The 22119-nt window shown below is 35.6% G+C and overlaps 2 protein-coding genes across 2 annotated transcripts; one reads left to right on the plus strand and one right to left on the minus strand.

Moving 5' to 3' along the window:
- The first annotated feature begins 273 nt into the window (after positions 1-273).
- On the plus strand, positions 274-4588 carry LOC113505579 (putative Dol-P-Glc:Glc(2)Man(9)GlcNAc(2)-PP-Dol alpha-1,2-glucosyltransferase). Its single transcript, XM_026888364.1, has 2 exons — positions 274-468; positions 2951-4588. The coding sequence occupies exons 1-2, from the start codon at positions 466-468 to the stop codon at positions 4397-4399; spliced, it is 1452 nt and encodes a 483-aa protein (XP_026744165.1). The 5' UTR covers positions 274-465; the 3' UTR covers positions 4400-4588.
- A 7198-nt stretch (positions 4589-11786) lies between these two features.
- LOC113505638 (phospholipid phosphatase 5-like) lies at positions 11787-18918 on the minus strand. Its single transcript, XM_026888442.1, has 6 exons — positions 18730-18918; positions 16098-16284; positions 15615-15684; positions 14454-14582; positions 13234-13401; positions 11787-12569 (listed from the first exon to the last, which is right to left on the minus strand). Exons 1-6 carry the CDS (start codon positions 18804-18806, stop codon positions 12352-12354), a joined length of 849 nt encoding a protein of 282 aa, XP_026744243.1. The 5' UTR covers positions 18807-18918; the 3' UTR covers positions 11787-12351.
- Between the last annotated feature and the right edge of the window lie 3201 nt (positions 18919-22119).

Here is a 22119-nt window from a genome sequence, read left to right on the forward strand (position 1 = left end):
TTTTAATGCAATTATTTCATTACTATCTAACTATGTATATTGAAACTCGCTCTCTTGGCCCAGTTTCTGGACTTATAAAATATTTTTTCTATCTATTTGGAAAAAATCAGTAGAGAGTCCCAGAATAGACAGTCGCGGAAGGATTTGAGGAAGGGCTTTTGCCCTGCAGTGGGACACAGTAGGCCAGAGAAAACAAAATTGGAAAAATCAATAAAAACTTTATTCCATTATACGTCATTATGATCAACAATTGTTTGTGGCACGTTCTGTTTTTATCTGTGTATCTGTCACATTGTCAAAAAAGCCGCCATTTCTGTACCGATGTGTGCCGGCAAAATTATTTTATCGTAATCGCGATAAAAGCGATGAGAGATGAGTAAGCGTTAAAAATTGGTGCAAGAATATAATAATATTAATTCCAGATTATCGACTTCATTGGACGAATCCACCCAGCACTGGCTCATCATGGCAAGTGTTTTAATTTTTTGTTATCAAATCGATCGATTAAGTTTTCAACGAAATACGCATGTGCAATGAAAATAGAGTCACTTTTCAAATATAAATAATTCAATTTTCTTGCTAATTATTGATTGTCTTAAAGTTATTGATTCGTTATAATAATATGACGTGAAAGCTAAACATCTGTTTTAATAAATTAAAATAAAATTCGCTATTTCAACTCATATTTTGTTATTTATTCCACGAATTTGGAAGGAAAGGAACAAATTAGGTTGTAAACACTATTAATATAAACAGAAAGGAGAAAATTATGTCCAATAAAAAGATAATGCATCTCTTTGAAGGTAACTTAGAATCATAATTTAAAATTCCAATTTGGCACACTGACTAAGTGCTTAAAGGAATGGCTCAATCGCGTGGGTTTTGGCTTCAATTTGCTTATGAAACACATTCGCATATGTAGGTACTTGTTGTAAGTTTTAAAGATAAGCATTGTAATTTACATTTCTTATTGGAATAGTTAACGATACCAGTTAGGGGCAGGCAAGACATCTGTAGGTATTGTTCCTCCAATACCTAAGGCATAACGTCAAAGTTATAGCTCGATCACATCGGGCCCAGGATAAAGCTGACATAAACCTTTTGCTCCTCCAGAACTGAGTCTATTCAAAGGTTGTCTGTAAGAGATCGCTTTTAGCTATAAGACCACTGTGGCACCATGCAACTATTTATCTTTATTTATTTTTTAAAACAGTTTCTGTAATTTAGACCTGCAACTATGGGCATAAAAATTCAATCTTTGAAACCCTAGTTCACATAAATACTTAGACCTTTGTTTAGTCCTAGCTACCGCATTAGGTTAAGTAACCTGTAATGGTAGATTCGTGTGATAATTAAATAAATAAATATCTGTATTAATATGGTGTATAATAAAAAAATGTTCTACCTATCTAAAATTATACACTAGGTAGTAGTCTTTCACTGCAGGAAAAACATCTTCCGCCCCTCTTTCCTTTTAGCTCTGACTATGGCTAACATGGGTCAGGTATGCAATAAGGAATCAATCCGGTCGAACCATCTCATGTCTACTGCAGTGTCTTTTGTTATTTACAACCAGTTGCGTGGTAAAGACAAAGTGAAGTTTTTAATTTACATTAAAATACACTCAGCATAGTAGAATTTCTCATGATTATTTGATTATTGTCCGAGGAACTAAATACTCTTGCTCATGACAGTGGCACTAATCAAGGGACTTAGATATATCCTTTTTTTTTATAAGTTATGCAACTCAGTATTACTTATTGCAGTTTTCTGCGTTATAGTTAAGCCAATGGTAAGCTTTATCATTATAGCCATCCTATAATACATTGGCGATGGAGGGTTTCACAAACATTCCATTCTATTCGTAAAAAAGTTCCACCTAGGTTTTTAAAATAGTAGGTAGAGCTATAATAATAATTAAAACAAAATACCTTTGCTAGTTGATAATAATATGTACCTGTAAACTGACAATTTACAGTAATAATAATATAATAATATCATGGGACAACTCACACACGGTTATCTGATCCCAAGCTAAGCAGAGCTTGTGTTATGGTAACCAGACAACTGATAAACTTACTTATATATTTCTAAATACATACATATTATAGATAAATTACACCCAGACACCAGAACAAATGATCATGCTCATCACACAACATTTGTCGGGAATCGAACCCACGACCTCCGGTATAGCAGTCAGGGTCACTAACCACTAGACCAACAGGCCCGTCTACAGTACAGTATTGATTTGAAATTTCAGTTCGATCCCTGTCTAGGACTAGTTTTTATGTGGTCCACAAATGATTATTTGGAGTGTAAGTATTTTGAGTGCATATGATTTGAACGTGTAAAACTCCCGCGACACGGGTATTAAATTTTATAATACGTGAGTCGTAAGATAAATATCACTATAAACAACTGTATTTTCAATTCAGAGATCTATGTATATATTTCGTTTAAAGACAAAGAATTTAAAGATGGATTTTAAGGAATTGCAGAAATAAAATGATAATAGGATGATGTCAATTTTTTTTTGCAGTGTCTGTACGTATTTTTTAATTTCTCCCGCAAACGTAAATTGACCAAATTCCAGTCAATGAAATTTACGCCTGACGTCACGATTGAGTATAAATTTTACTCTATCGTTACGTTACAAGCCCCCTCTCCTAAACTTTAAAGCAGTTAATGTTTGTCAATTATCTAACTGAGGGACTAATGAGATTTTTTCTTTTTGTACCAAGTCATCATCCGGTGACTTGGTACAAAATGATAAAGGTCGGGCGTCGTGCGACGACTTAAATGACAACCTGACGCACCTGCTTGCGAATATTTATTTTAATTTGGATATCTCATAGTTCGATATTTAGTAATATAGTTCTTCATAACATCCAACCTCTATTGTATCAAATTCATGAAGATAATATAATATTTTCTTTCTTTTTTCCAGAGCCCAGTAAAAGCATATTCAACCGCGCGGTTCTACACGCTCACCGCTCTGATCCTTGTGCCATACTTCGTGATATCAAAGCTCATTTTCGACCGCGTCCACGACACATCACAAGTTGTAATCGATGAATACTTCCACGTACCACAAGGATTAGCATACTGCAACGGCAATTTCTCAGAATGGAACCCTAAGATTACAACACTACCAGGATTGTACTTAGTAACAGCGTTTGTCGGTCAAATTGACTGTGATACGTACAACCTGAGGTTCATAAATCTACTCGGATCCTGCATCAATCTTATAGCTTTTGCAAGTATATTAAAATACATATATTTTAGCGAGAAAAGTCAGATGAAGATCATATTGCAAGCAGTTAGTCTAACTATACTACCTCCTTTATACTTCTTTTCTCATGTTTACTACACAGAAACACTCTCAGTCATGTTTTTGTTGATATTTACAAGGATATCCTTGTCTAACCGTTATCTTTTTCAACTATTCATTATAGGCAACTATGCTGTTTTAATGAGACAGACTAATATTATATGGGTCGCTTTGGTTTTGTTGCATAAATTAATGGATGTCTTCATAAAAAGTTCTCGAGTGTTCGGTAATCCGTATATAAATGATGTAAAGTTAAGTATCCGAACGTTGATCGCTAGAGATATTGATAGGTCTAAGTTAAAACGGTATTATGGCATGTGGGATGTCTACTGTGCAACGAAGTACCACTTATCAACTATGTTCGGTACCTTCTTCCGGTTCTTAACGAAACAGGATCTGTCACAGATCTGTGTACATTTGATGATCTTACTTACGTTTGCCGTTTTTATTCATTATAATGGTGGTATAGTTGTAGGTGATAAGCAGGCACATGAGGTTACACTACACTTACCGCAGTTGCTATACTTCCTTCTATTCTATGGTGTGTTTGGTCTACCATATGTACTTTTAAAGCTATTTTCAACCATCAAGCTGATGTTTAAGGAGAAAATTTTAGTGTTACTCTGCGGTATAGTTTTCATTCTGGTTGTACATCACAATACTATGGTCCATCCGTACATGTTAGCCGATAACAGGCACTACACCTTTTACATATGGAACCGTTGGTTTGGTAAATATGATTTTGCAGTCTATGCAACGATACCAGTGTATATCTTTCTCTTATTCAGCCTGTATGATAATTTAAAAGACCATAATTGTATAACGTTTTTGTTACCGTACACTCTGTGTTTAATACCTGTGTTAACGTTCCAAAAGTTGATTGAGATCCGGTACTTTTTGTGCCCGTACATTGTTATAAGGTTAAGGTTCACTAAACCACCTTATGCGGTAGTGATAGCTGAGTTTTTGTGGTATATAGCCATTAATATTGCCACATTCTATGTGTTTTTCACCAAAGAGGTATATTGGAAAGATTTTGATTATGCTCAAAGGATAATTTGGTAGATTTTTTAAATAGTTTTGAATGATTTGTTAAACAAATCTTTCTTGATTAATTTTAATGTAGCAATGTTTACATACAAATACTCGTTTACCGGGGTATTACGTATTTAGCAATATTTGCGCAATGATTGCCGGTAAAATTATAGTTCGTACTATTTGCCCATGACTATCGGAGGAGAGGAATATAAAAAGTCGATTTTGTGAAGTATAAATGAGTCAGAAACATTTTTTGGAATATCTTCTTCCATAACGGTTTTAACTTCTATTAGGAGTCATTTAACATATATTATGACGTCACATTACACCGTTCCGTTATTTAATTTCGTACTTCTTAATTCATCTTAAAAAGATATAAAGTTAGTGGCCTTGTAATCTCAGGATCTACTGGACCGAGTTTCAAAATTCATTTACCAATAGAAATACACGTTATTTGTGAGAGTCATAGGTGATAGGATATATCAACCAGAAAAGCCAAGAAAATGGCATGGTGGAGCTAATACGGTATCTTTGTAAATGACTGTGTGTATGTAAACCATAAACTAAGTTTCTATACTTTTAAGTTTACCATAGAGATGTGGACTGATATTTTTATATTTGCTACTAACCTCCAAGACATTTTTTAAATCCAATCAATTATTCAATTTAAATCGATTCCTTAAATTACATTAATGTTTTCTTTGACATGATTCCAAATTTTCTAAAAATATCGTAAGTAATATTTTAATATAGCTCAAATTGTAGAAAAATAATAATATACATTCCTTATAATAATGGATTGATGTGAAATATAATTATGTAGTTTTGGTGTATTTGAACATTCAAAACGAATTAAAAATACGTTTTCTCAATTCTTCCACGTCAAAAATATATTTATGTGAAAATATTTGTATAAATATTATTCTTTGGATGAGTTACATTTATACAAGTATTGTATTAGTTCTTACCAGGGATGTTTCGAGATTTAGTCGAAGCAATTCTATGCGTTCTTAAAGTCACGTGGAGAATTGTAAGCTTAAGCCCGAAACTGGAAATGTCACGTGACAAACCTTATAAATGTCGATACCATACATTTCAGTGATGATTCCAGCGTTACAATTGTAGAAATGTAACTTATCTACCTAGAATTCTAGAAAAAACTTCGTATCGTATAAGCATCTCACTTGGGGCAGGTCCCACGGTGGGCGCCATTATCGAAGTTGTTGATTTGATATCAGATAATCAGATTGTCGACTCGCATGTTGTAAAGCACAAAATAGCTAAGACATTAAAAGACCCTCAGACAACGCAAGTCTTCAAATAATTGATGATTTGACACAAATTCAGCGGTTCCTATGAATATCGGTAAATAAAAATAAATAAATCCAGCCTATATGTATCCCACTGCTGGGCACAGGCCATTGATCACTAGCTCACTGCGACCGATTTCAGATTCCAATATTTGTTATCCAGGTTTCCTTACGATGTTTTCCTTCACCGTTTGTCACTGGTGACTTGAATAATTAAGACAGTACATAACTTGAACAGTAACAAAATATCGCCGGAAACTGTTTTAGTATTAATGACTTTTATATAACCATGTGCAGTGACTACACGACACTGGCAGAAATTGTAAAGAACAGAAGACTTGAATAAAAAAAAACTTTGAAAAGTCACATTAGTACTTTGCTTGCGGTGGGATCGAACCTGCACCCTGGTGCATATAATTATAACCCACACTTATGATATAACCGTTGGACTGCCAAGTCAAAGGTCCAAGGTTCAAAATCTGACGCCTGCCAATGTCTTTAAATTCATGAATTACAAAATAATTAACACGTGCTAGAAACGGTGAAGGAAAATATGGTGAGGCGTGACACACCTGAGAATGTTTAAAGTGTGTGTTGCGTCACGTCAGAGGACTACGGGCGGGTGACACTCTGACACCAGGGGGTATGTCAACTGGACGATAAGAAGAAGTAATCGTTTCCTTGCGTTGTCTAGTATTCATTTTTATGTATAATCTTAATTTCATGTGCCAATTAGATGGTGATAAATGTATCGTCTTAGTTTTTAGATTAAAATCAAAAATCATTTCTGAAAGATAAAAGAATTATTAAAAAGATATTTGCAGTGATTTTATTGTTTTATTTCGTATTTGTATCTTTGTTTTGCCCGTAAGTACATTATTTTTACAATGCTGGATATAGGCCTCTCACATGGTACAGGGGGTAAAAACGAAATGGTTTGCGGTGAAATATATGATTGGCCAACCCTTACCTACATAGCATTTTATTTACGATATTCATACGCATTCATAGAATTGAAAATCAGTCATTAAAGAATCGGTCTTTAAAAGAATTGTAAATTTTAAGAATCAATTAAAGACCATGTACCTAGCCATTTCGCGAATCAGTAATTCCTAGACTAAACCAACGAAATTCTATTACTGTAGCTCCGCTGTCAGACAATCTATCACCACGCTGTACCTCTTAAACCATAAGAGCTAGCCTGTTGCTTGTTTCCGAAGTTATTCTGTTGCCTTTATATGCAACAAATTTTGGTATGTATGGTGGACCCTCAGCATGGGAAATCCGGCTCCTATTGACCGGCGTTTATATGTTCCTTTTATCAGCAGGAGGCCTATATTTGTCCCACTTTTGGTCTAAAGACCGCTAAGAAAATAATTGAGCAATGATCACCAAATTGTTATAATAAAATAAAAGTCAAACAGTATATTCACGAGTTTATTTTTTATAAGAATTTTGATAAAATATAACATTTAAGTTCCATATGATATTTGGACGCTAGATATACTAAAGACATTTATTACATATAGACCCTACGTTTTTATTATATACTGGGTGACCCAGAAATAAACAAGGCAAAATAATTGAATATTTTCTGATTACTATTTCGACCTCACTAATTAAAAGTATTAAAACCCTTTCAGCTTGTTGATTTCTAGGACAGCCTGTATATTCTTACAAGACATTTTTTCGAGTGTTAACACGGATCATATTTCTCAAATTTATGGAAGAGACTATTTGTCACGTGACAAAAAAAGTCGTTAACACTAGTATGAATAATCAGCTACGGAGAATGAACACCTTTCAAAAACACTTAGTTAAAAATCGCCTTTAAGTGTTAAGCTGTCTTTGTCACTGTAAAGTGGTACGTGGAGACGAATAGACTTAATAACGTCGATATGATAAAGTGTCGATGAAGAATATTGACTATTACCTCTAAATAAATTGAATACAGATAATTACAAAGGTTTACTTGATATGAAAATTTATTATAGGTAGAGACAGTTAGTCTATTTTGTTAATTGCAGTCTAAATCTCTATCGTAAGGTGAATTTTTGTTTTTAGAGTATCTAATTTTAACCTACAGTTTTCTGAGGCTAAAAATTGCTATATATTCAGGAGCGACAACTAGCTGAGTCACTTTCGAGAGACAAGATGTCTGAGTCACCTTCGAGTGACAAGATGTCTGTGTCACTGGAATGGAGAGACAAATTGTCACTCTTGAATACAGCATATGTATATACTCAGATACTATTAATTTACAAAATCTGAAAATTGTGAATTGAAAGCTATTTCATACTACTGCGTGAGTCTTTTAAGATACTATATACTGATATATTTTATTAGGCCAATATTTTATTATAAAAAACTACAATTTCTTGTTTCTACAAAAAAACATTTATTAATTATTGGAAATATAGAAGACATGATTGTTACACAAAAGGTCGATATTTATATTATTTATAAAAAGAAACTATAAAAAATAAATTACAACATGGTTTTTATTGATAACAAGCACATAATTAAAAAATAAAACCTAACCTATTTAGCTATATTGCACCCAAAGAGTAGAAATGGAACCGTATTACCGAGGCTCCACCATCCTTCTGTCTGTCACCGATTATCTATATTATACTAATATATAAAGCTGAAGAGTTTGTTTGTTTGTTTGAACGCGCTAATCTCAGGAACTAATGGTTCAAATTGAAAAATTGTTTTTGTGTTGAATAGACCATTCATTGAGAAAGGTTTTAGGCTATATACCATCACGCTGCGACTAATAGGAACGAAGATACAATTGAAAATGTGGAAAACCAGGGAAAATTATCCAATTTCGAGGGCTACCGTTCAAAAATTCCTAACCTATATCATCTAACCACGCGGACGAAGTCGCGGGCAACAGCTAGTCATCTCATAAACTGTAAAAGCTAAACAGTTGAAAATTTTACACATGATGTATTACTGTTGCCTCTTTAACACACATCAAAACAAAATTCGACATTAAGCAACGATTGATACTGTTTTTAAATACGATTCAGTTATTTGACTATTCTTGTACTGCAATTTTACTGGTATTTCAACACACAAAAATATAAAACTAAAAATAAATTAACCGATAAAAAACAACGCAGATTTCGGTGTATCAATTTGCATTTTACAATTAAATATTAAAATTATTATGCAATAGAGACCCCGGACTCGATGATTCCCAAAATGACTAAACCATTCATTTTCATTCTTTATAATAGGAGTTAAATAAAATAAGTTCCACAATATTCTGCTGTGTCTTTATCAAATATAAAAAAATCTGGTGTCACGATGAGCGTAATTGAACTCCGAAACGGCTCGACCGATTCTCATGAAATTTTTCGAGTGCATATTGGCTAGGACGGAGAATCGGACATCTGTTTGCTGGGGTCAGATAGTTTTCATATTTATTCAATTAGTTATAAGGACAACTCATTTTGCATTGAATGTTTAAATAATAAGGCTTGGCGAAAACATGGTCACTTTTTGTTCATATAAAAAAAAAACATGTTTTCGTAAACTGGGTTGGAAGAGATTAAGAATAATAAAAAAACACCTTTCACCATAAAAAAAAACAATTGGATTATTACAAAAACAATTATTTAAACACTAATAAAAAATCAGACAACAACACAAAATATTAGAAATAATTATTAATATCTTTACAACAAAAACACAAAAAAAATATGTAAAATTTTCCTACCTACCGAATAATAAAAAAAATATTATGTCAATAAACTCTCACTAGCGTTATGATTATCAATAATATTAAAAATAAATTGAACTATTAATCACTATTATGATTGAGGTATAAATAAATACAATAGGGCTTTTAACCAACGAAAATTCTGTTTAGTCCGTTAGACAAATTTCCAAAAAAGATTTCCAGATGAGCTCGTGGCTAAGCTATAACCGCATAAGTGAATCGATCAGAGATTAAGCTACGCTTGACGCGGTTGGTCCGTAAATGGGTGGCCATCTTTGTCATAACGAGTTCCTACGTGTTTCGGAAGACACGTTAGATTGTGGGTCCCGGCTGTTATTCTACATCTTTGACGGTCGTTACAGGTAGTCAGAAGCTTGAAAAGTCTGACAACCAGTCTAACCAAGGGGTATCGTGTCGCCCAGGTAACTGGGTTGAGGAGGTCAGATAGGCAGTCGCTCCTTGTAAAACACTGGTACTTAGCTGAAACCGGTTGGACTGGTAGCCGACACCAACATAGTTGGGAAAAGGCTAGGCCGATGATGACAGATTTCCAAAAAAATATTGATTACCGACGTATCTTGTCTTTTATTTCGTAAACAAATATTAAGTGGACAAAGTGATTTAAAATCTCGTGTGACGTCACTTACTAGTACGCTTTCTACTAGCAAGTGATGTTTTTAGCCCCCACTACCATACTCAAGTGCTTTTTATCTTTCTTACTTTTCAATCTATACTCTATACTAATATATAAAGCTGAAGAGTATGTTTGTTTGTTTGAACGCTAATCTCAGGAACTACTGGTTCGATTTGAAAATTATTTTTGTGTTGAATAAACCATTCATCAAGGAAGGCTATAGGCTATATAACATCACGCTGTGACTAATAGGAGCGAAGATACAATGGAAAATGTGGAAAAGACGGAAAATTCTAACCACGAGGACGAAGTCGCGGGCACAAGCTAGTATTGCAATAAAATGAAAAATTAGTATTCAATATATTTATAAAAATCCGTTTAACGGACTAAACAGTTTTTTTTTGGTCAAATACCTTAATTAATTAACTAAGATCTGGTAGAACTCGATTTCTCAAGATTGACCACAAGGTCAAACGAAAGCAACGCGAATAACTGTATGTTCATTAATACAAGACTACATCATAAATTACAAAAAACCTAGACAATAAAAACGTTCACTCCCACAACCAATGTAACTTGGCACGTCGGGAAAGACCTACGAAATATAGCTGTCTTTATCTCACACAATTAGTTAATATACTTTGATCTCGCTCTAATGAGTTTCCATCTCTTTTCCGAAGTACCAAGTTACATCGGCCGTACCGTAACAATGTGGCGAATAGGTACCCAACGAATCACTTGTTTAACACTTGATTTGACAACTGGTTTATTAAAACTTGCTTTTATCAGAATTTCACACCCAAAGGTTTAAAATAAAACCATATTACTAGAGTTCCTCTGTTTGCCCGTCTGACACCCGGCTGTATCTCATGAACAATGATAGCTAGTCAGTTGATTATAGATTTTTCATTCACCTACTTTTTATTTGACTTTCTATTTATTTGGATCTATGATAAAAAATTTTTTTTAAATTGTTTTCTAATAACCCGTTTTAGTATTAAATAACCTCCTCTTTTCTTCTAGTGGGTTAACGAAATAACCATCTTATTAAGATCATCGCCGAACAATAAAACAATGTATCTATAAATAAATCAATCATTAAAAAATCTCATGTAAATTATTACAATTAATTAATTTGTATAAAAATCGTTACTTTAAATATAAATAATCATAATTTATGGTAACTTAATTACGTTATCACAATAAATAAATGCTTTTTAAGCTTTAAATTAAGTAGCTTCGCATTATTGAGAAATTATATCCAAAATGGCGTCTTATGAAAATTAGAACACTTTTTTTACATGTCTAAACTCATTTTTACGCGTGGTTTTATCCAAACTAGAAAAGCTTGCATTATGAGTACTAGACAACTGATAAACATACTTATATATTTATTACATACATGCAGAACAAATGATCGTGTTCATCACACAAACATTTGTCCTGGGCGGGAATCGAACCCACGATCTTCTGTATAGTAGTCAGGGCCAATAACCTGTAGAGTCAGTCAGTCAAAAGTCATTTAAAGAATAATCAAGAAGGACTTTTGAAAACTGTGTATTATTTATATATATTTCAGGCGAATAAATTTACTTAAAAAACCTTTCTAAAAACGAAACTATGGAATTGAATCTTTGTATCGCGGGGTGTTTCACAAACATTCAAGTCACACGCACAAAGACACCCAGACTCAGGACAAGCATTCGTGGATCACAGAAATGCTTGTCCTACGCGGGGATCGAACTAACACGTCGCGCTCAGTGGCATTGGCGTGGTGACCTCAACCACTCGGCTATCCGTACTGGGACAGTTTTGAGAGGCATGTTTTAGCATCTCGATGCCTTTACGTGATATTTGAGGAGGTAAGTCTTCACCGATCTAAGGATAAAACGCGTCGAGAGTTGCATCACTTTTAAAAAAATTGTAGGAAGACCGAAAAATATGATTAAAAAACGCCATTTTGAAATCTAATTTTGATACTCAAAGCATCAGTGAAAATAGCCATAATTAAAATCTGACTAATTTATATAAATGCTTATCATCACTACATATTTCTGGAATGTGCCCAAAACGGGAATCGAAGCGCGTACTTTTCAAAAGCAACATCAAAAATTCATATACATAACAATCATGTACTTATCAAATTTCAGTACGGTACTTTTAGTACCGAAAGTAAAAAGACATCAACATGCCTCAAAGTACCGTCTCGAAGACATAAAACGAATCTACAAAAAGACGGCGTTCTCCTCATACCTGGTACTAAAGTTTTGCGAACTGGTACTTTTTCTGCCAGTCGTCAAAATTAGATCCACTTGTCGTCCTTCTTTCCGTTCAGTAGCGGGGTCGATTCTTCTTTGATATCTTTGACGGGACTTTCGGGTTTTCCGTTGAAGAATTTGGCAGAGTTGACACTTGACACTATGTATGGCACGCCGGCGAGATCCGAGGATAACGGGTTGTAGTACTGTCGGTAACAGAATATTCCCACGATGTATCCCAAGATAGATCCGACGAGGATATCTGGGAAAGAGAGAAAATAGATATTTTATGAGATGTATGAGATTTGGGAGGAAAAGATCTCAGATTGACTCCGAAACTAGTCGTGCGATACTGATAGATACGCGCAAAGAAACCGTTGTATAATTTAATTATAAATCATAGTAAGAAAGTTTACACAAACGTACCGAAAGAAAAAGACTTCTAAGCGATGCTTTTGATTTTTTTTTTCTGATAAACATTCTTATTTATCTAAGTAAAAAAACATTTTTTTTTAATCTCACATTTTATTTTTATTTAAATTATGCATATTTCAGCATTTTTTGGCGGGAATCGAACCCACGACCTCCGATACAGCAGTCAGGGTCACAAACCACTAGACCAACAGGCCAGGCAATTTCACAGCCCCTGCACCTGGGCCACGGTAACCCTTTCGAACAATTCGGGCAATGTCTAGAGGACTACTTTCAACACTCAACCTTTTTTTTCTTGGGTTGGGCGGGGGAATCCTTATGGCCACTCCCTCGGGGGAGGAAATCGGTAGTGTCAGAATCTTACTGACTAAACCTGAACCGCCGTGAAACGTCAACCGGGTTTTTATGTCAGAGTATGGCAATGCGTTGCAATCCTTCATAAGCCGACCGCGGGCCTCCACCGACCAGTAATGTGTGGCCAGGTCAACACTCACCCTGCCAGTGATGATGGTAGTCGCAGCTGCGTGACAGAGCCACGCAGGTGGCCAGCATGAGCGGCAGCAGACACGCCGTCACGCGCAGCCCGCTGCCGCGCCGGCGGGACAACACGCCCAGCCGCCCGCACAGCCATGCGGACGCCAGCCCGAGGGAACAGAACGATACTACGACGAGAGTTACAAATAATTAATAGATACCAACTTTGGAAATGTAACTTCTTAACAGATGGTGGAAACTTTAGCTGAACATCTGCTAATACCCCTGCCACCTTACCTTGAAGATATATGGCGGTAGCTGTTTGATTAACAAAAGGGCACCGTTTTATTCTTATCTATAATAATATATAAAGCTGAAGAGTTTGTTTGTTTGTTTGAACGCGCTAATCTCTGAAACTACTTTGAAATGAACGACGTTGAAATTGAAAAAATATTTTTGTGTTGAATGGACTATTCATTGAGGAAGGTTTTAGGCTATAAACCATCACGCTGCGACTAATAGGAGCGAAGATACAATGGAAAATGTGGAAAAAAAACAGTGCACGTATAAATCATAACTTAAATCTTCTACCCACGGGGACGAAGTCACGGGCAACAGCTAGTCATATAATAAATAAAGAGATTTAAAAAATCTAAAAACCCACGTTTTTAAATTGTGTCAAAATCGGTCCAGCCTTTTTATAGTTGTAAATTGCATTGTCATCGAGTTTGAAGCTACCCTGAAAATTTCAGCCTGCTAGCTTATTGGGAAGTGCCTCGCAATTGAATTGCAAAAAGTCAACCGGAACGACAAAGAAACAAACAAGAAAGTGAGTTTATAATTAACATCATCGGCCTAGCCTTTTCCCAACTATGTTGGGGTCGGCGCCCAGTCCAACCAGATTCAGCTAAGTGCCAGTGATTTACAAGGAGCGACTGCCTATCTGACCTCCTCAACCCAGTCACCTGGGCAACACGACACCTTTTAGTGAGACTAGTTTCAGACTTTCAAGCTTCTGACTACATGTTACGACTGTCAAATATGTATTTATAACAGCCGGGACCCACAATTGAACGTGCCTTCCGAAACACGGAGGAACTCGTTATAACAAAGATAGTCTCCCGTCGGCGTACAATTGAACTGCACGTTTGGTTTGCAGTTCTATTGCAGTCAATCTGCAATTTGCAGTTGAAATGTGGTGTGTCTGTCTAGAGCCTAAAACTACGGGTATATCACTCACAGCTGCTGTGTCCACTCGGGAAAGACTTCCGTCCCTCCATAATCTCAGTGGGATCCCCGGTGCACTGCAAGAACTTGGTCTCCACGCCGTCAGGGAAACATCGGTAGAAGAAATCTGGACGGGGTCGTCCTGGGGAGAAAATAGTATGGTATAGAAAGAAAAACCATTTATTATCGCAAACGACGCAAAAGCAATAAAACTAATGACAGAATTTAGACAAAACTAATGCAGAATGGTGCATTTGCGCCACGTTGCGAAAAAGGGACAGCGCTCAGCATAAATGCTGTGCCTCGCGCACGCAGGCACGAGACAACAGCGCTGACCCGCGTGTCCTTGCCTCGGAAATTTAATAAGTTCCGAGACAAGCCTGGACATGCTGTTACACGCGGGCTGGTTCGCTGATGAAAGTGATCCCACGGGAACATAATATTGGGATACAAACTATCCTATAATCCAGGTTATAAACTATCTGTGTAACAAATCTCGTCTAGTGGTTTTTTCGTGAAGGAGGAACAAACATGCATACATACGAACTTTCGCGGTTATAAAGTTATTTGGATTAAATTTTAAAAGATCTGCAACTACAAACGAAACAAGAATTATCTTGATTAAGCCATCAATATTTTCTTTTTTATTTGAGTCCCCAGTCGAGTATACTTGCAGACATTCGGTTATTCTTCCCCACTTTCAACCACCACAACGTTTAAACAAAATAAAAAGAGAAACACTAAGATGGTACCAGGTACATGTTATTCAATCATATCATCATTGGCCTAGCCTTTTCCCAACTATGTTGGGGTCGGCTACCAGTCTAACCGGTTTCAGCTAAGTACCAGTGTTTTACAAGGAGCGACTGCCTATCTGACCTTCTCAACCCAGTTACCTGGGCGACACGATACCCCTTGGTTAGACTGGTTGTCAGACTTTTCAAGCTTCTGACTACCTGTAACGACTGCCAAAGATGTAGGAATAACAGCCGGGACCCACAATTTAACGTGCCTTCCGAAACACGGAGGAACTCCTTATGACAAAGATGGTCACCCATCTACGGACCAACCGCGTCAAGCATATCTTAACCTGTGATCGTTTCACTTCTGCGGTTATACCTTAGCCACGAGCTCCTCTCCTACATGTTATTCAATAATCACCTTATTTACTTACCAACAATTAATTTAACCATGTCCGTCAGAACACCGTTGAGTCCCAACGCTAACGACCACGCTAGGAGAATCTGGGAAAGATGAACAATTTATTACACTATGACATACTTAAATGATGCAACGGTTTACTCACGCGTATTTATCGGGATCGCCCGACTAGTTTCGCACCCAACCGGAGTCCTTAATCATTGATCATGAGCTGACGCAGCGGTGTCGCGAATTGAACTATTATTATTATTTATATCTCTTTACAGTCACGGGATCAATTCACGTGAAGAGACCCGGTCCTTTTAAAAGGCTTGCACGGGGACACAGGTCCAACATACAGAGGCCTTGTTGAGAACTTTAATCTAAAATATGATGGCGTATCTACCAAGGGCCATCCATCCCTGCTCTATAAAAGAACAAACATGGACAGCCCAAGGTAGCTACAAAATATTATTAGATTCAGTCAAATACCCTGCCGACCTGTCCCTCCACTCACCTCGAAAGCATCATTACAGTCATTGCACCCAGCCCATGCTATTAGTGACAGGGTACATGGTACGGACAACACGATGGCCCATAGCGTGCCACCAGGAACGTAGCTCTCCATATGAGGGTACATGTAGTCCGACTCCAGCTCAGCCTTCTGAATCACTCGCGTGAACGGTTGCATCGTCTCCATGTAACTGGAAGAGGTGTATCATTAATTAAAATCAGTAATTTATCCTACTACTATTATAAAGGCGAAAGTTTGTAAGTATGGATGTATGGATGTTTGTTACTCTTTCACGTAAAAACTACTGAATGGATTTGAATGAAACTTTACCACAGTATAGCTTATACATCAGAATAACACATAGGCTACAATTTTTGAGGTTTCTAATGTGAGGTCGTAAAAAAACACATTTATTGCGCTTACATTGCAAACGCTGACTGAATCCTACAAGATATATAGAAGACAGATAGATAGATAGAAGGCAGGTATAAATTATAACTTATATCTTCTAATCACGCGGACGAAGTCGCGGGCAACAGCTAGTATTGAAATAAGGCTATTAAGTAGCAATTTTTGAAGGTCAGATTATATTGGTCAGTTTCAATGACCCTTTACCGCTTTCTAACTGCATCCTTTTTTTTTTTTTTGGTTTGGCGGGGGAATCCTCATGGACACCCACCTCCTCGGGGGAGGAAGTGGGTAGTGTCAGACTCTTATTGACTAAACCTTAACCGCCGTACAGCGTCCCCGTATTTAGTAGGTGCGCGGGCATGCATAGCATTTCAACACGCACCGACTGCGGGGCACCGTCGGCTAATAGATGCCGACGGCTTCCTTCGTTTCGGAGGCCGACGTGTAGAGAGCGTTGGCCTCCCCACCTGGTACTAGGACCACATCCACTGCACAAAATGTGGAGTCCGTCGGAGTCCTATAAACATCTAACTGCATCCTAGCCTTTTCCCAACTATATTGGGGTCGGTTTCCAGTATAAACGGGTTCAGTTTTTACAAGGAGCGACTGCCTATCTGACCATTTAAGTAAGACATTTGTCAGGCTTTCTAGCTTCTGACTACCCGTAACAACTGACTGTGATGTTTAATAACAGCCGGGAGTCGGGACCCACAATTTAACGTGTCGAAAACACGGAGACACTCATTCAAGGACCGACCGTGTCAAGTGTAGCTTAACCAGTGCTCGATCAATTTGTACAATATAGCTTCGCCGCGAGCTCCGATTACCTCGGCGGATCGTGAAGTATGTAAATCGCCTAACTAAAATATTTCTTTTTAAAAGTTAAAACAAATCTCAATTGGTTATCATTATAATTTTAAAATGACGACCTCCGTGGTCGAGTGGCGTACGCACCGGTTTCAAGGTGTCGCTAGCTCTGAGGTCCGGGTTCGATCCCCGGTCGGGTCAATGTAAAAATTCACATTTCTAAATTGTCTCGGGTCTGGGTGTTTGTGGTACCTTCGTTGTATCTGAATTCCATAACACAAGTGCTTTAGCAACTTACTTTGGGTTCAGAACAATGTATGTGATGTTGTCCGCATTTATTTATTATTATTCCTTTGCAAATCATTTTAGTTCAAGTATTAGAGATAAGCATCCTCTTTGTAGTTTATTATTAATTGAAATACAATAGTCTTATCAAAACTTCACTTAAATAATTTACAAGTCTAATAAAACAGATTATTTGATAAGATCAAAGACATCCGTTGGAAATGTTAAATTGGTAGTAACAGTCATGAAAAAATAAATAGAACTAGATATCTTGACACATGTGACTTAAATCTTTGTTAAACTCCCGTCCAATACAAAGTTTAAATAAGTTAGAGATTGATTTAAATAAATAAAAACTGAAAATAGAAGGAGTTTACTTTGCCATGTTTTTATACACTCACTTTCTTGTTTATTTGTCATTCTGGTTGGATTTTTGCGAATCAATTTTGAGGCGCTTCCCGATAAGCTTGCCCGATGACAATGCGATAATATGGCTGGACTAATTTTGATAAAATTTGGATGGGAACATGAGTATTTCGATTTTTTAAATCTATAAATTAATTTCACTTATAATTAAGTCACATGCACAAAGATACCCAGACTCAGAACAAAATTTATTCTCGAATGAGTCATTTATGAACATTGCTATTGTTTACTTTTCTGTTGTGTGGACAGTGAATTTGTTAAATTCAAGCATAAGTATTGCAAAACCTTGAAGATGTTAATTTATTCTAAAGCATAAAATTATAATTGTAAATAAGTATGTGAATCAAGCGCATGACTCACAGATACTCGCGATTAAATTTAATTGCATTAAAATTTGAATTTGGTGAGGAAAACCACAATGCAAATATATTAACGGTAAAAACTAGACTATAAATGTTCAGGCATCATGATAAACTGTATAAACAGAAGTTCCTTTTTTTATTTATCGCGATTTTTTTCTCGATGATACAATAAAATATTTTGTTGTTGATATATTCGGAATATTTATTTAAATCATTATGCAGATTATAAGGACGATATTAAAAAAGCTTTTTTAAGTGCTGTTCTATAGTTTTGAAATATATTTCATTGATAAAAATGCAAAATATGTTTGTAAATAAACGACGAACATATGGATTCGACTTACCAAAATGTAGAGAATAACACCACACGCACGACTATCTCAATAAATAAATTAAAGCTTGCAGAACGTATTAACGGCATCTTCGTTACGTTTTTTATATAAATAACTCGTGTTGTGTGGAATTTTATTTCGCAGTACTGAAAATTTTGGTGATAAGGGCAGACGTTTTAGTTTACGTTCGGAATCCATAGAATTTTTGCAGAACGGAACAATGCCACAGATAATTTTAACACGTTTTGTTTTTCCATCATTTTGCTTGTAAATTTAAAACCTGAAAAAACTATATAATTGATTAAGATATGCTTTAGGTTATGGTAGTCAAGACACTAAAAAATCACTATAAAAAATTTAAAATTATATTCAGTCGATAATTCTTTCTGGTTCAAAATTGTTATTTCACAAAATTATAATCAGACCCATCCCTTCGTTCAGGAAAATATTTAAGCATAAAAAGCGTTTCGTTGCATTCTTGAAAGTATTGATTTTAACTTTTATAGGGAAAAACCCCAAAGAGACATGCAGGTCTATACATTACAATGACTCACTGTTGTTTAAAACGACTCTGTCGTCATTCGCTAACTTCGCTGGGACAAAGCTAAGCATTTAACATTTGACAAAGCTAAAGCTAAATATTTGTCCGGAAGTTACCAAGAAGAACTAATCCAGCTAACCAACTCTTTTGATTTTACAGCTCATACATCTCAACTTTTACAGTTACAGTGCAGCGTTTTTATACGCTTACGACGGCAAGGCTTTTAGATTAAAGATTAAAAAATACTTACGCTGTAATAAATTTTATCCTTGTGTCGCATGGGCTTCGATAAACATGCAAGTCACATACACAAAGACACTTAAACTCACGACAAGCATGAACACTAGCCTAGGTGACCTATAAAACTAGGCTAACCGTGAAAAAATAACTACTCTAACTGGGCTAGTTAGGACGAAAATAAAATACAATTTAAATAGTTTTACTTTTATTTTAAATACATAACAGACAGAATAACAAGACAAGATTTAGGGTAGGTACGCTCTACAATGTTTCATCGCGCGGCAAAAAATCGCACGACATTATCGCAACAAAACATTATATTATTAATAGAATTGGTTGCTGCCAAGATGATGCCAACTATGTGCATAATAATTCAATCTTTGAAACCCTAGTTCACATAAATACTTGACTTAGTTATCTCTATCGATTTGGTAATAAAAAAAAAAAAAAAAAAAAAAAAAAAAAAAAAAAAAAAAAAAAAAAAAAAAAAAAAAAAAAAAAAAAAAAAAAAAAAGACCTGTATTAGTTAATAAGTCCTGAATTAGGATTATTGATAATTAATAAATACATACGTATGCTACCTTTTTTATTGTCTATCTATCCTAGCATCTTTAATTACAATCATCTGTATTTTTTATAAAAAAAAAAAAAAAAAAAAAAAAAAAAAAAAAAAAATTAAATTCGATCAATCCTAAATATGCAATTAAAAAGTAAGTAGGACTCCTCTTTATTCAAATTCTATATCTGTATATTCCGCCAGTCCTTGCAATGTTTATTAGAAGGTTAATATTTTGAGTTGTTTTTATTAAGTGCAATAGTTTTGTTAATTTGTTTGGGATTAATCATTGAGATACTTTTCTGCCGTTTGCAAATATTAGTAGCAGTACCAATGTCACTTTTATACAAAGTTTCACCTCGCACAAGTATGTTACCCGGTTTTTTAGATCGGACCAAAATAAATCTTTTGCACTCTTTAAATCTAACCCTCCATGAAGTAGTTGGCGCCAGTATTTTTCGAGCTGCTTCTCTCCAATCATATACAGGACATTCATCTCCAAACTGTAAAACTGTTGAAGTTTGAGATATGACCTCTTTCAACTCGTCTGGGTGTAATATAACGTCCTGCCTCTTTAATTTTTTTTCTATTACGCCAAATGTGCGATCTGGTGGCATGTATGAGTGTCCTGTGACCGGGAAGACAATTTCAATGCTTTTAATAGCTGAACAAGATAACAGCCACTTAGAGCATGCCGCAATGACAATAGAATTTTTATTTTGTCCGCCGCAACCATCAGCTACTAAGCGTATAGTTTTGATGCCAGTTTTGTCCGTTTCATTTAGTCTGTGGTAAATAGCCGAGGAAATTAAATTAGAATCTTTATGGAATTCATCTTCTGTGCAACAATATGCAAATACGTTATCTCTTGTCATTGGCTGATTAGAGGATCCTTCCACCATGGTGAAGTTATATAAGTAAAGTTGACGGCTGTAGTAACAAATTTGGTCCGGTAACTTTGGAATGGGTAGATTTTTTTGACAATCAAACGATATGATTTTCAGGTCATCCCTCTGCTCACGCAATTTATCAAAGAATGCTTTGCTCTTAATTTATGAACTCTTTTTTGGGTTATCAATGCATTTTTTTCAGCAGCATTAGTTACTAATTTAAGTTTTTCAGAAAGTTCTAGACATGTTGAGCATACATCAGTCTGCGGGGAACCGAACCCTATGTTAAAAAAGTTATTAAACACGTAACGAAAATATGACAATTTTACGTCAGGTTTCATGTGTTCAGAATGTTTATACATATTATATAACTTTTTAATATTAAGTTCCGGTGGTAGATATGACGTTCAGCACATTTAGACTTACGGCAATAATGGGACTCCATGCATTTTAAATTTTGGATAAATTGTTTCACAGACTGCTTTTGTTCAGAAAATTTTTCATGCTGACGGAACCCACCGCGAGCTTCATGTGAAATTTCACCAACGTAAAAAAATTTTTTCATTACATAACTGACCCTATGCTTGGTGACACCAAAAATACTCAAAAAAAATTTTTGACATATGGGTACTTTCGACCCACCAACAAATACTGAGTATTTTATCGATGTTTGTTTAGTTACTCTGCTAGTTGTCCTCTTACCAATGGGTTTTATGGAACATAGTTTTAAAATGATGGCATCTTGCGTTTTCTTGCTTGGGTGAACATAAAAATTTTGATGTAACTTAAGCATCTCAGTTGTTTTTATGCTGGAACACCTAAATGCCGGTTGATCATGTTCGCAGACACGCGTAGGTAAACTTTTCGCAGAATATCTGAAATAAAGTTTTAACATCAAACCCAAGCACCCACCAACACCGATAAAACAGCGCTTATTCATAATCACCAATACAACGTTACTAATCAGTCTAATCACCAACGAAAGAAATGTAGGTAATATAAGAATAGCACAAGTTTACCTACACATCTTTACGGCATAAAATAAGCAACTTAATAAGCGCAAGGCACCGAACCTGTCCTGATTCGTTGGATTATTAAAATAGGTAAAGAAAATAAAAATCAAATTAAATTTTATGTCGTAAGAGTAAAAGCTTATGTGCCAACCCTAGGCACCC

The sequence above is a fragment of the Trichoplusia ni genome, chromosome 26 (assembly GCF_003590095.1).
Source record: "Trichoplusia ni isolate ovarian cell line Hi5 chromosome 26, tn1, whole genome shotgun sequence".
In the NCBI taxonomy this organism is placed as follows: domain Eukaryota; kingdom Metazoa; phylum Arthropoda; class Insecta; order Lepidoptera; family Noctuidae; genus Trichoplusia; species Trichoplusia ni.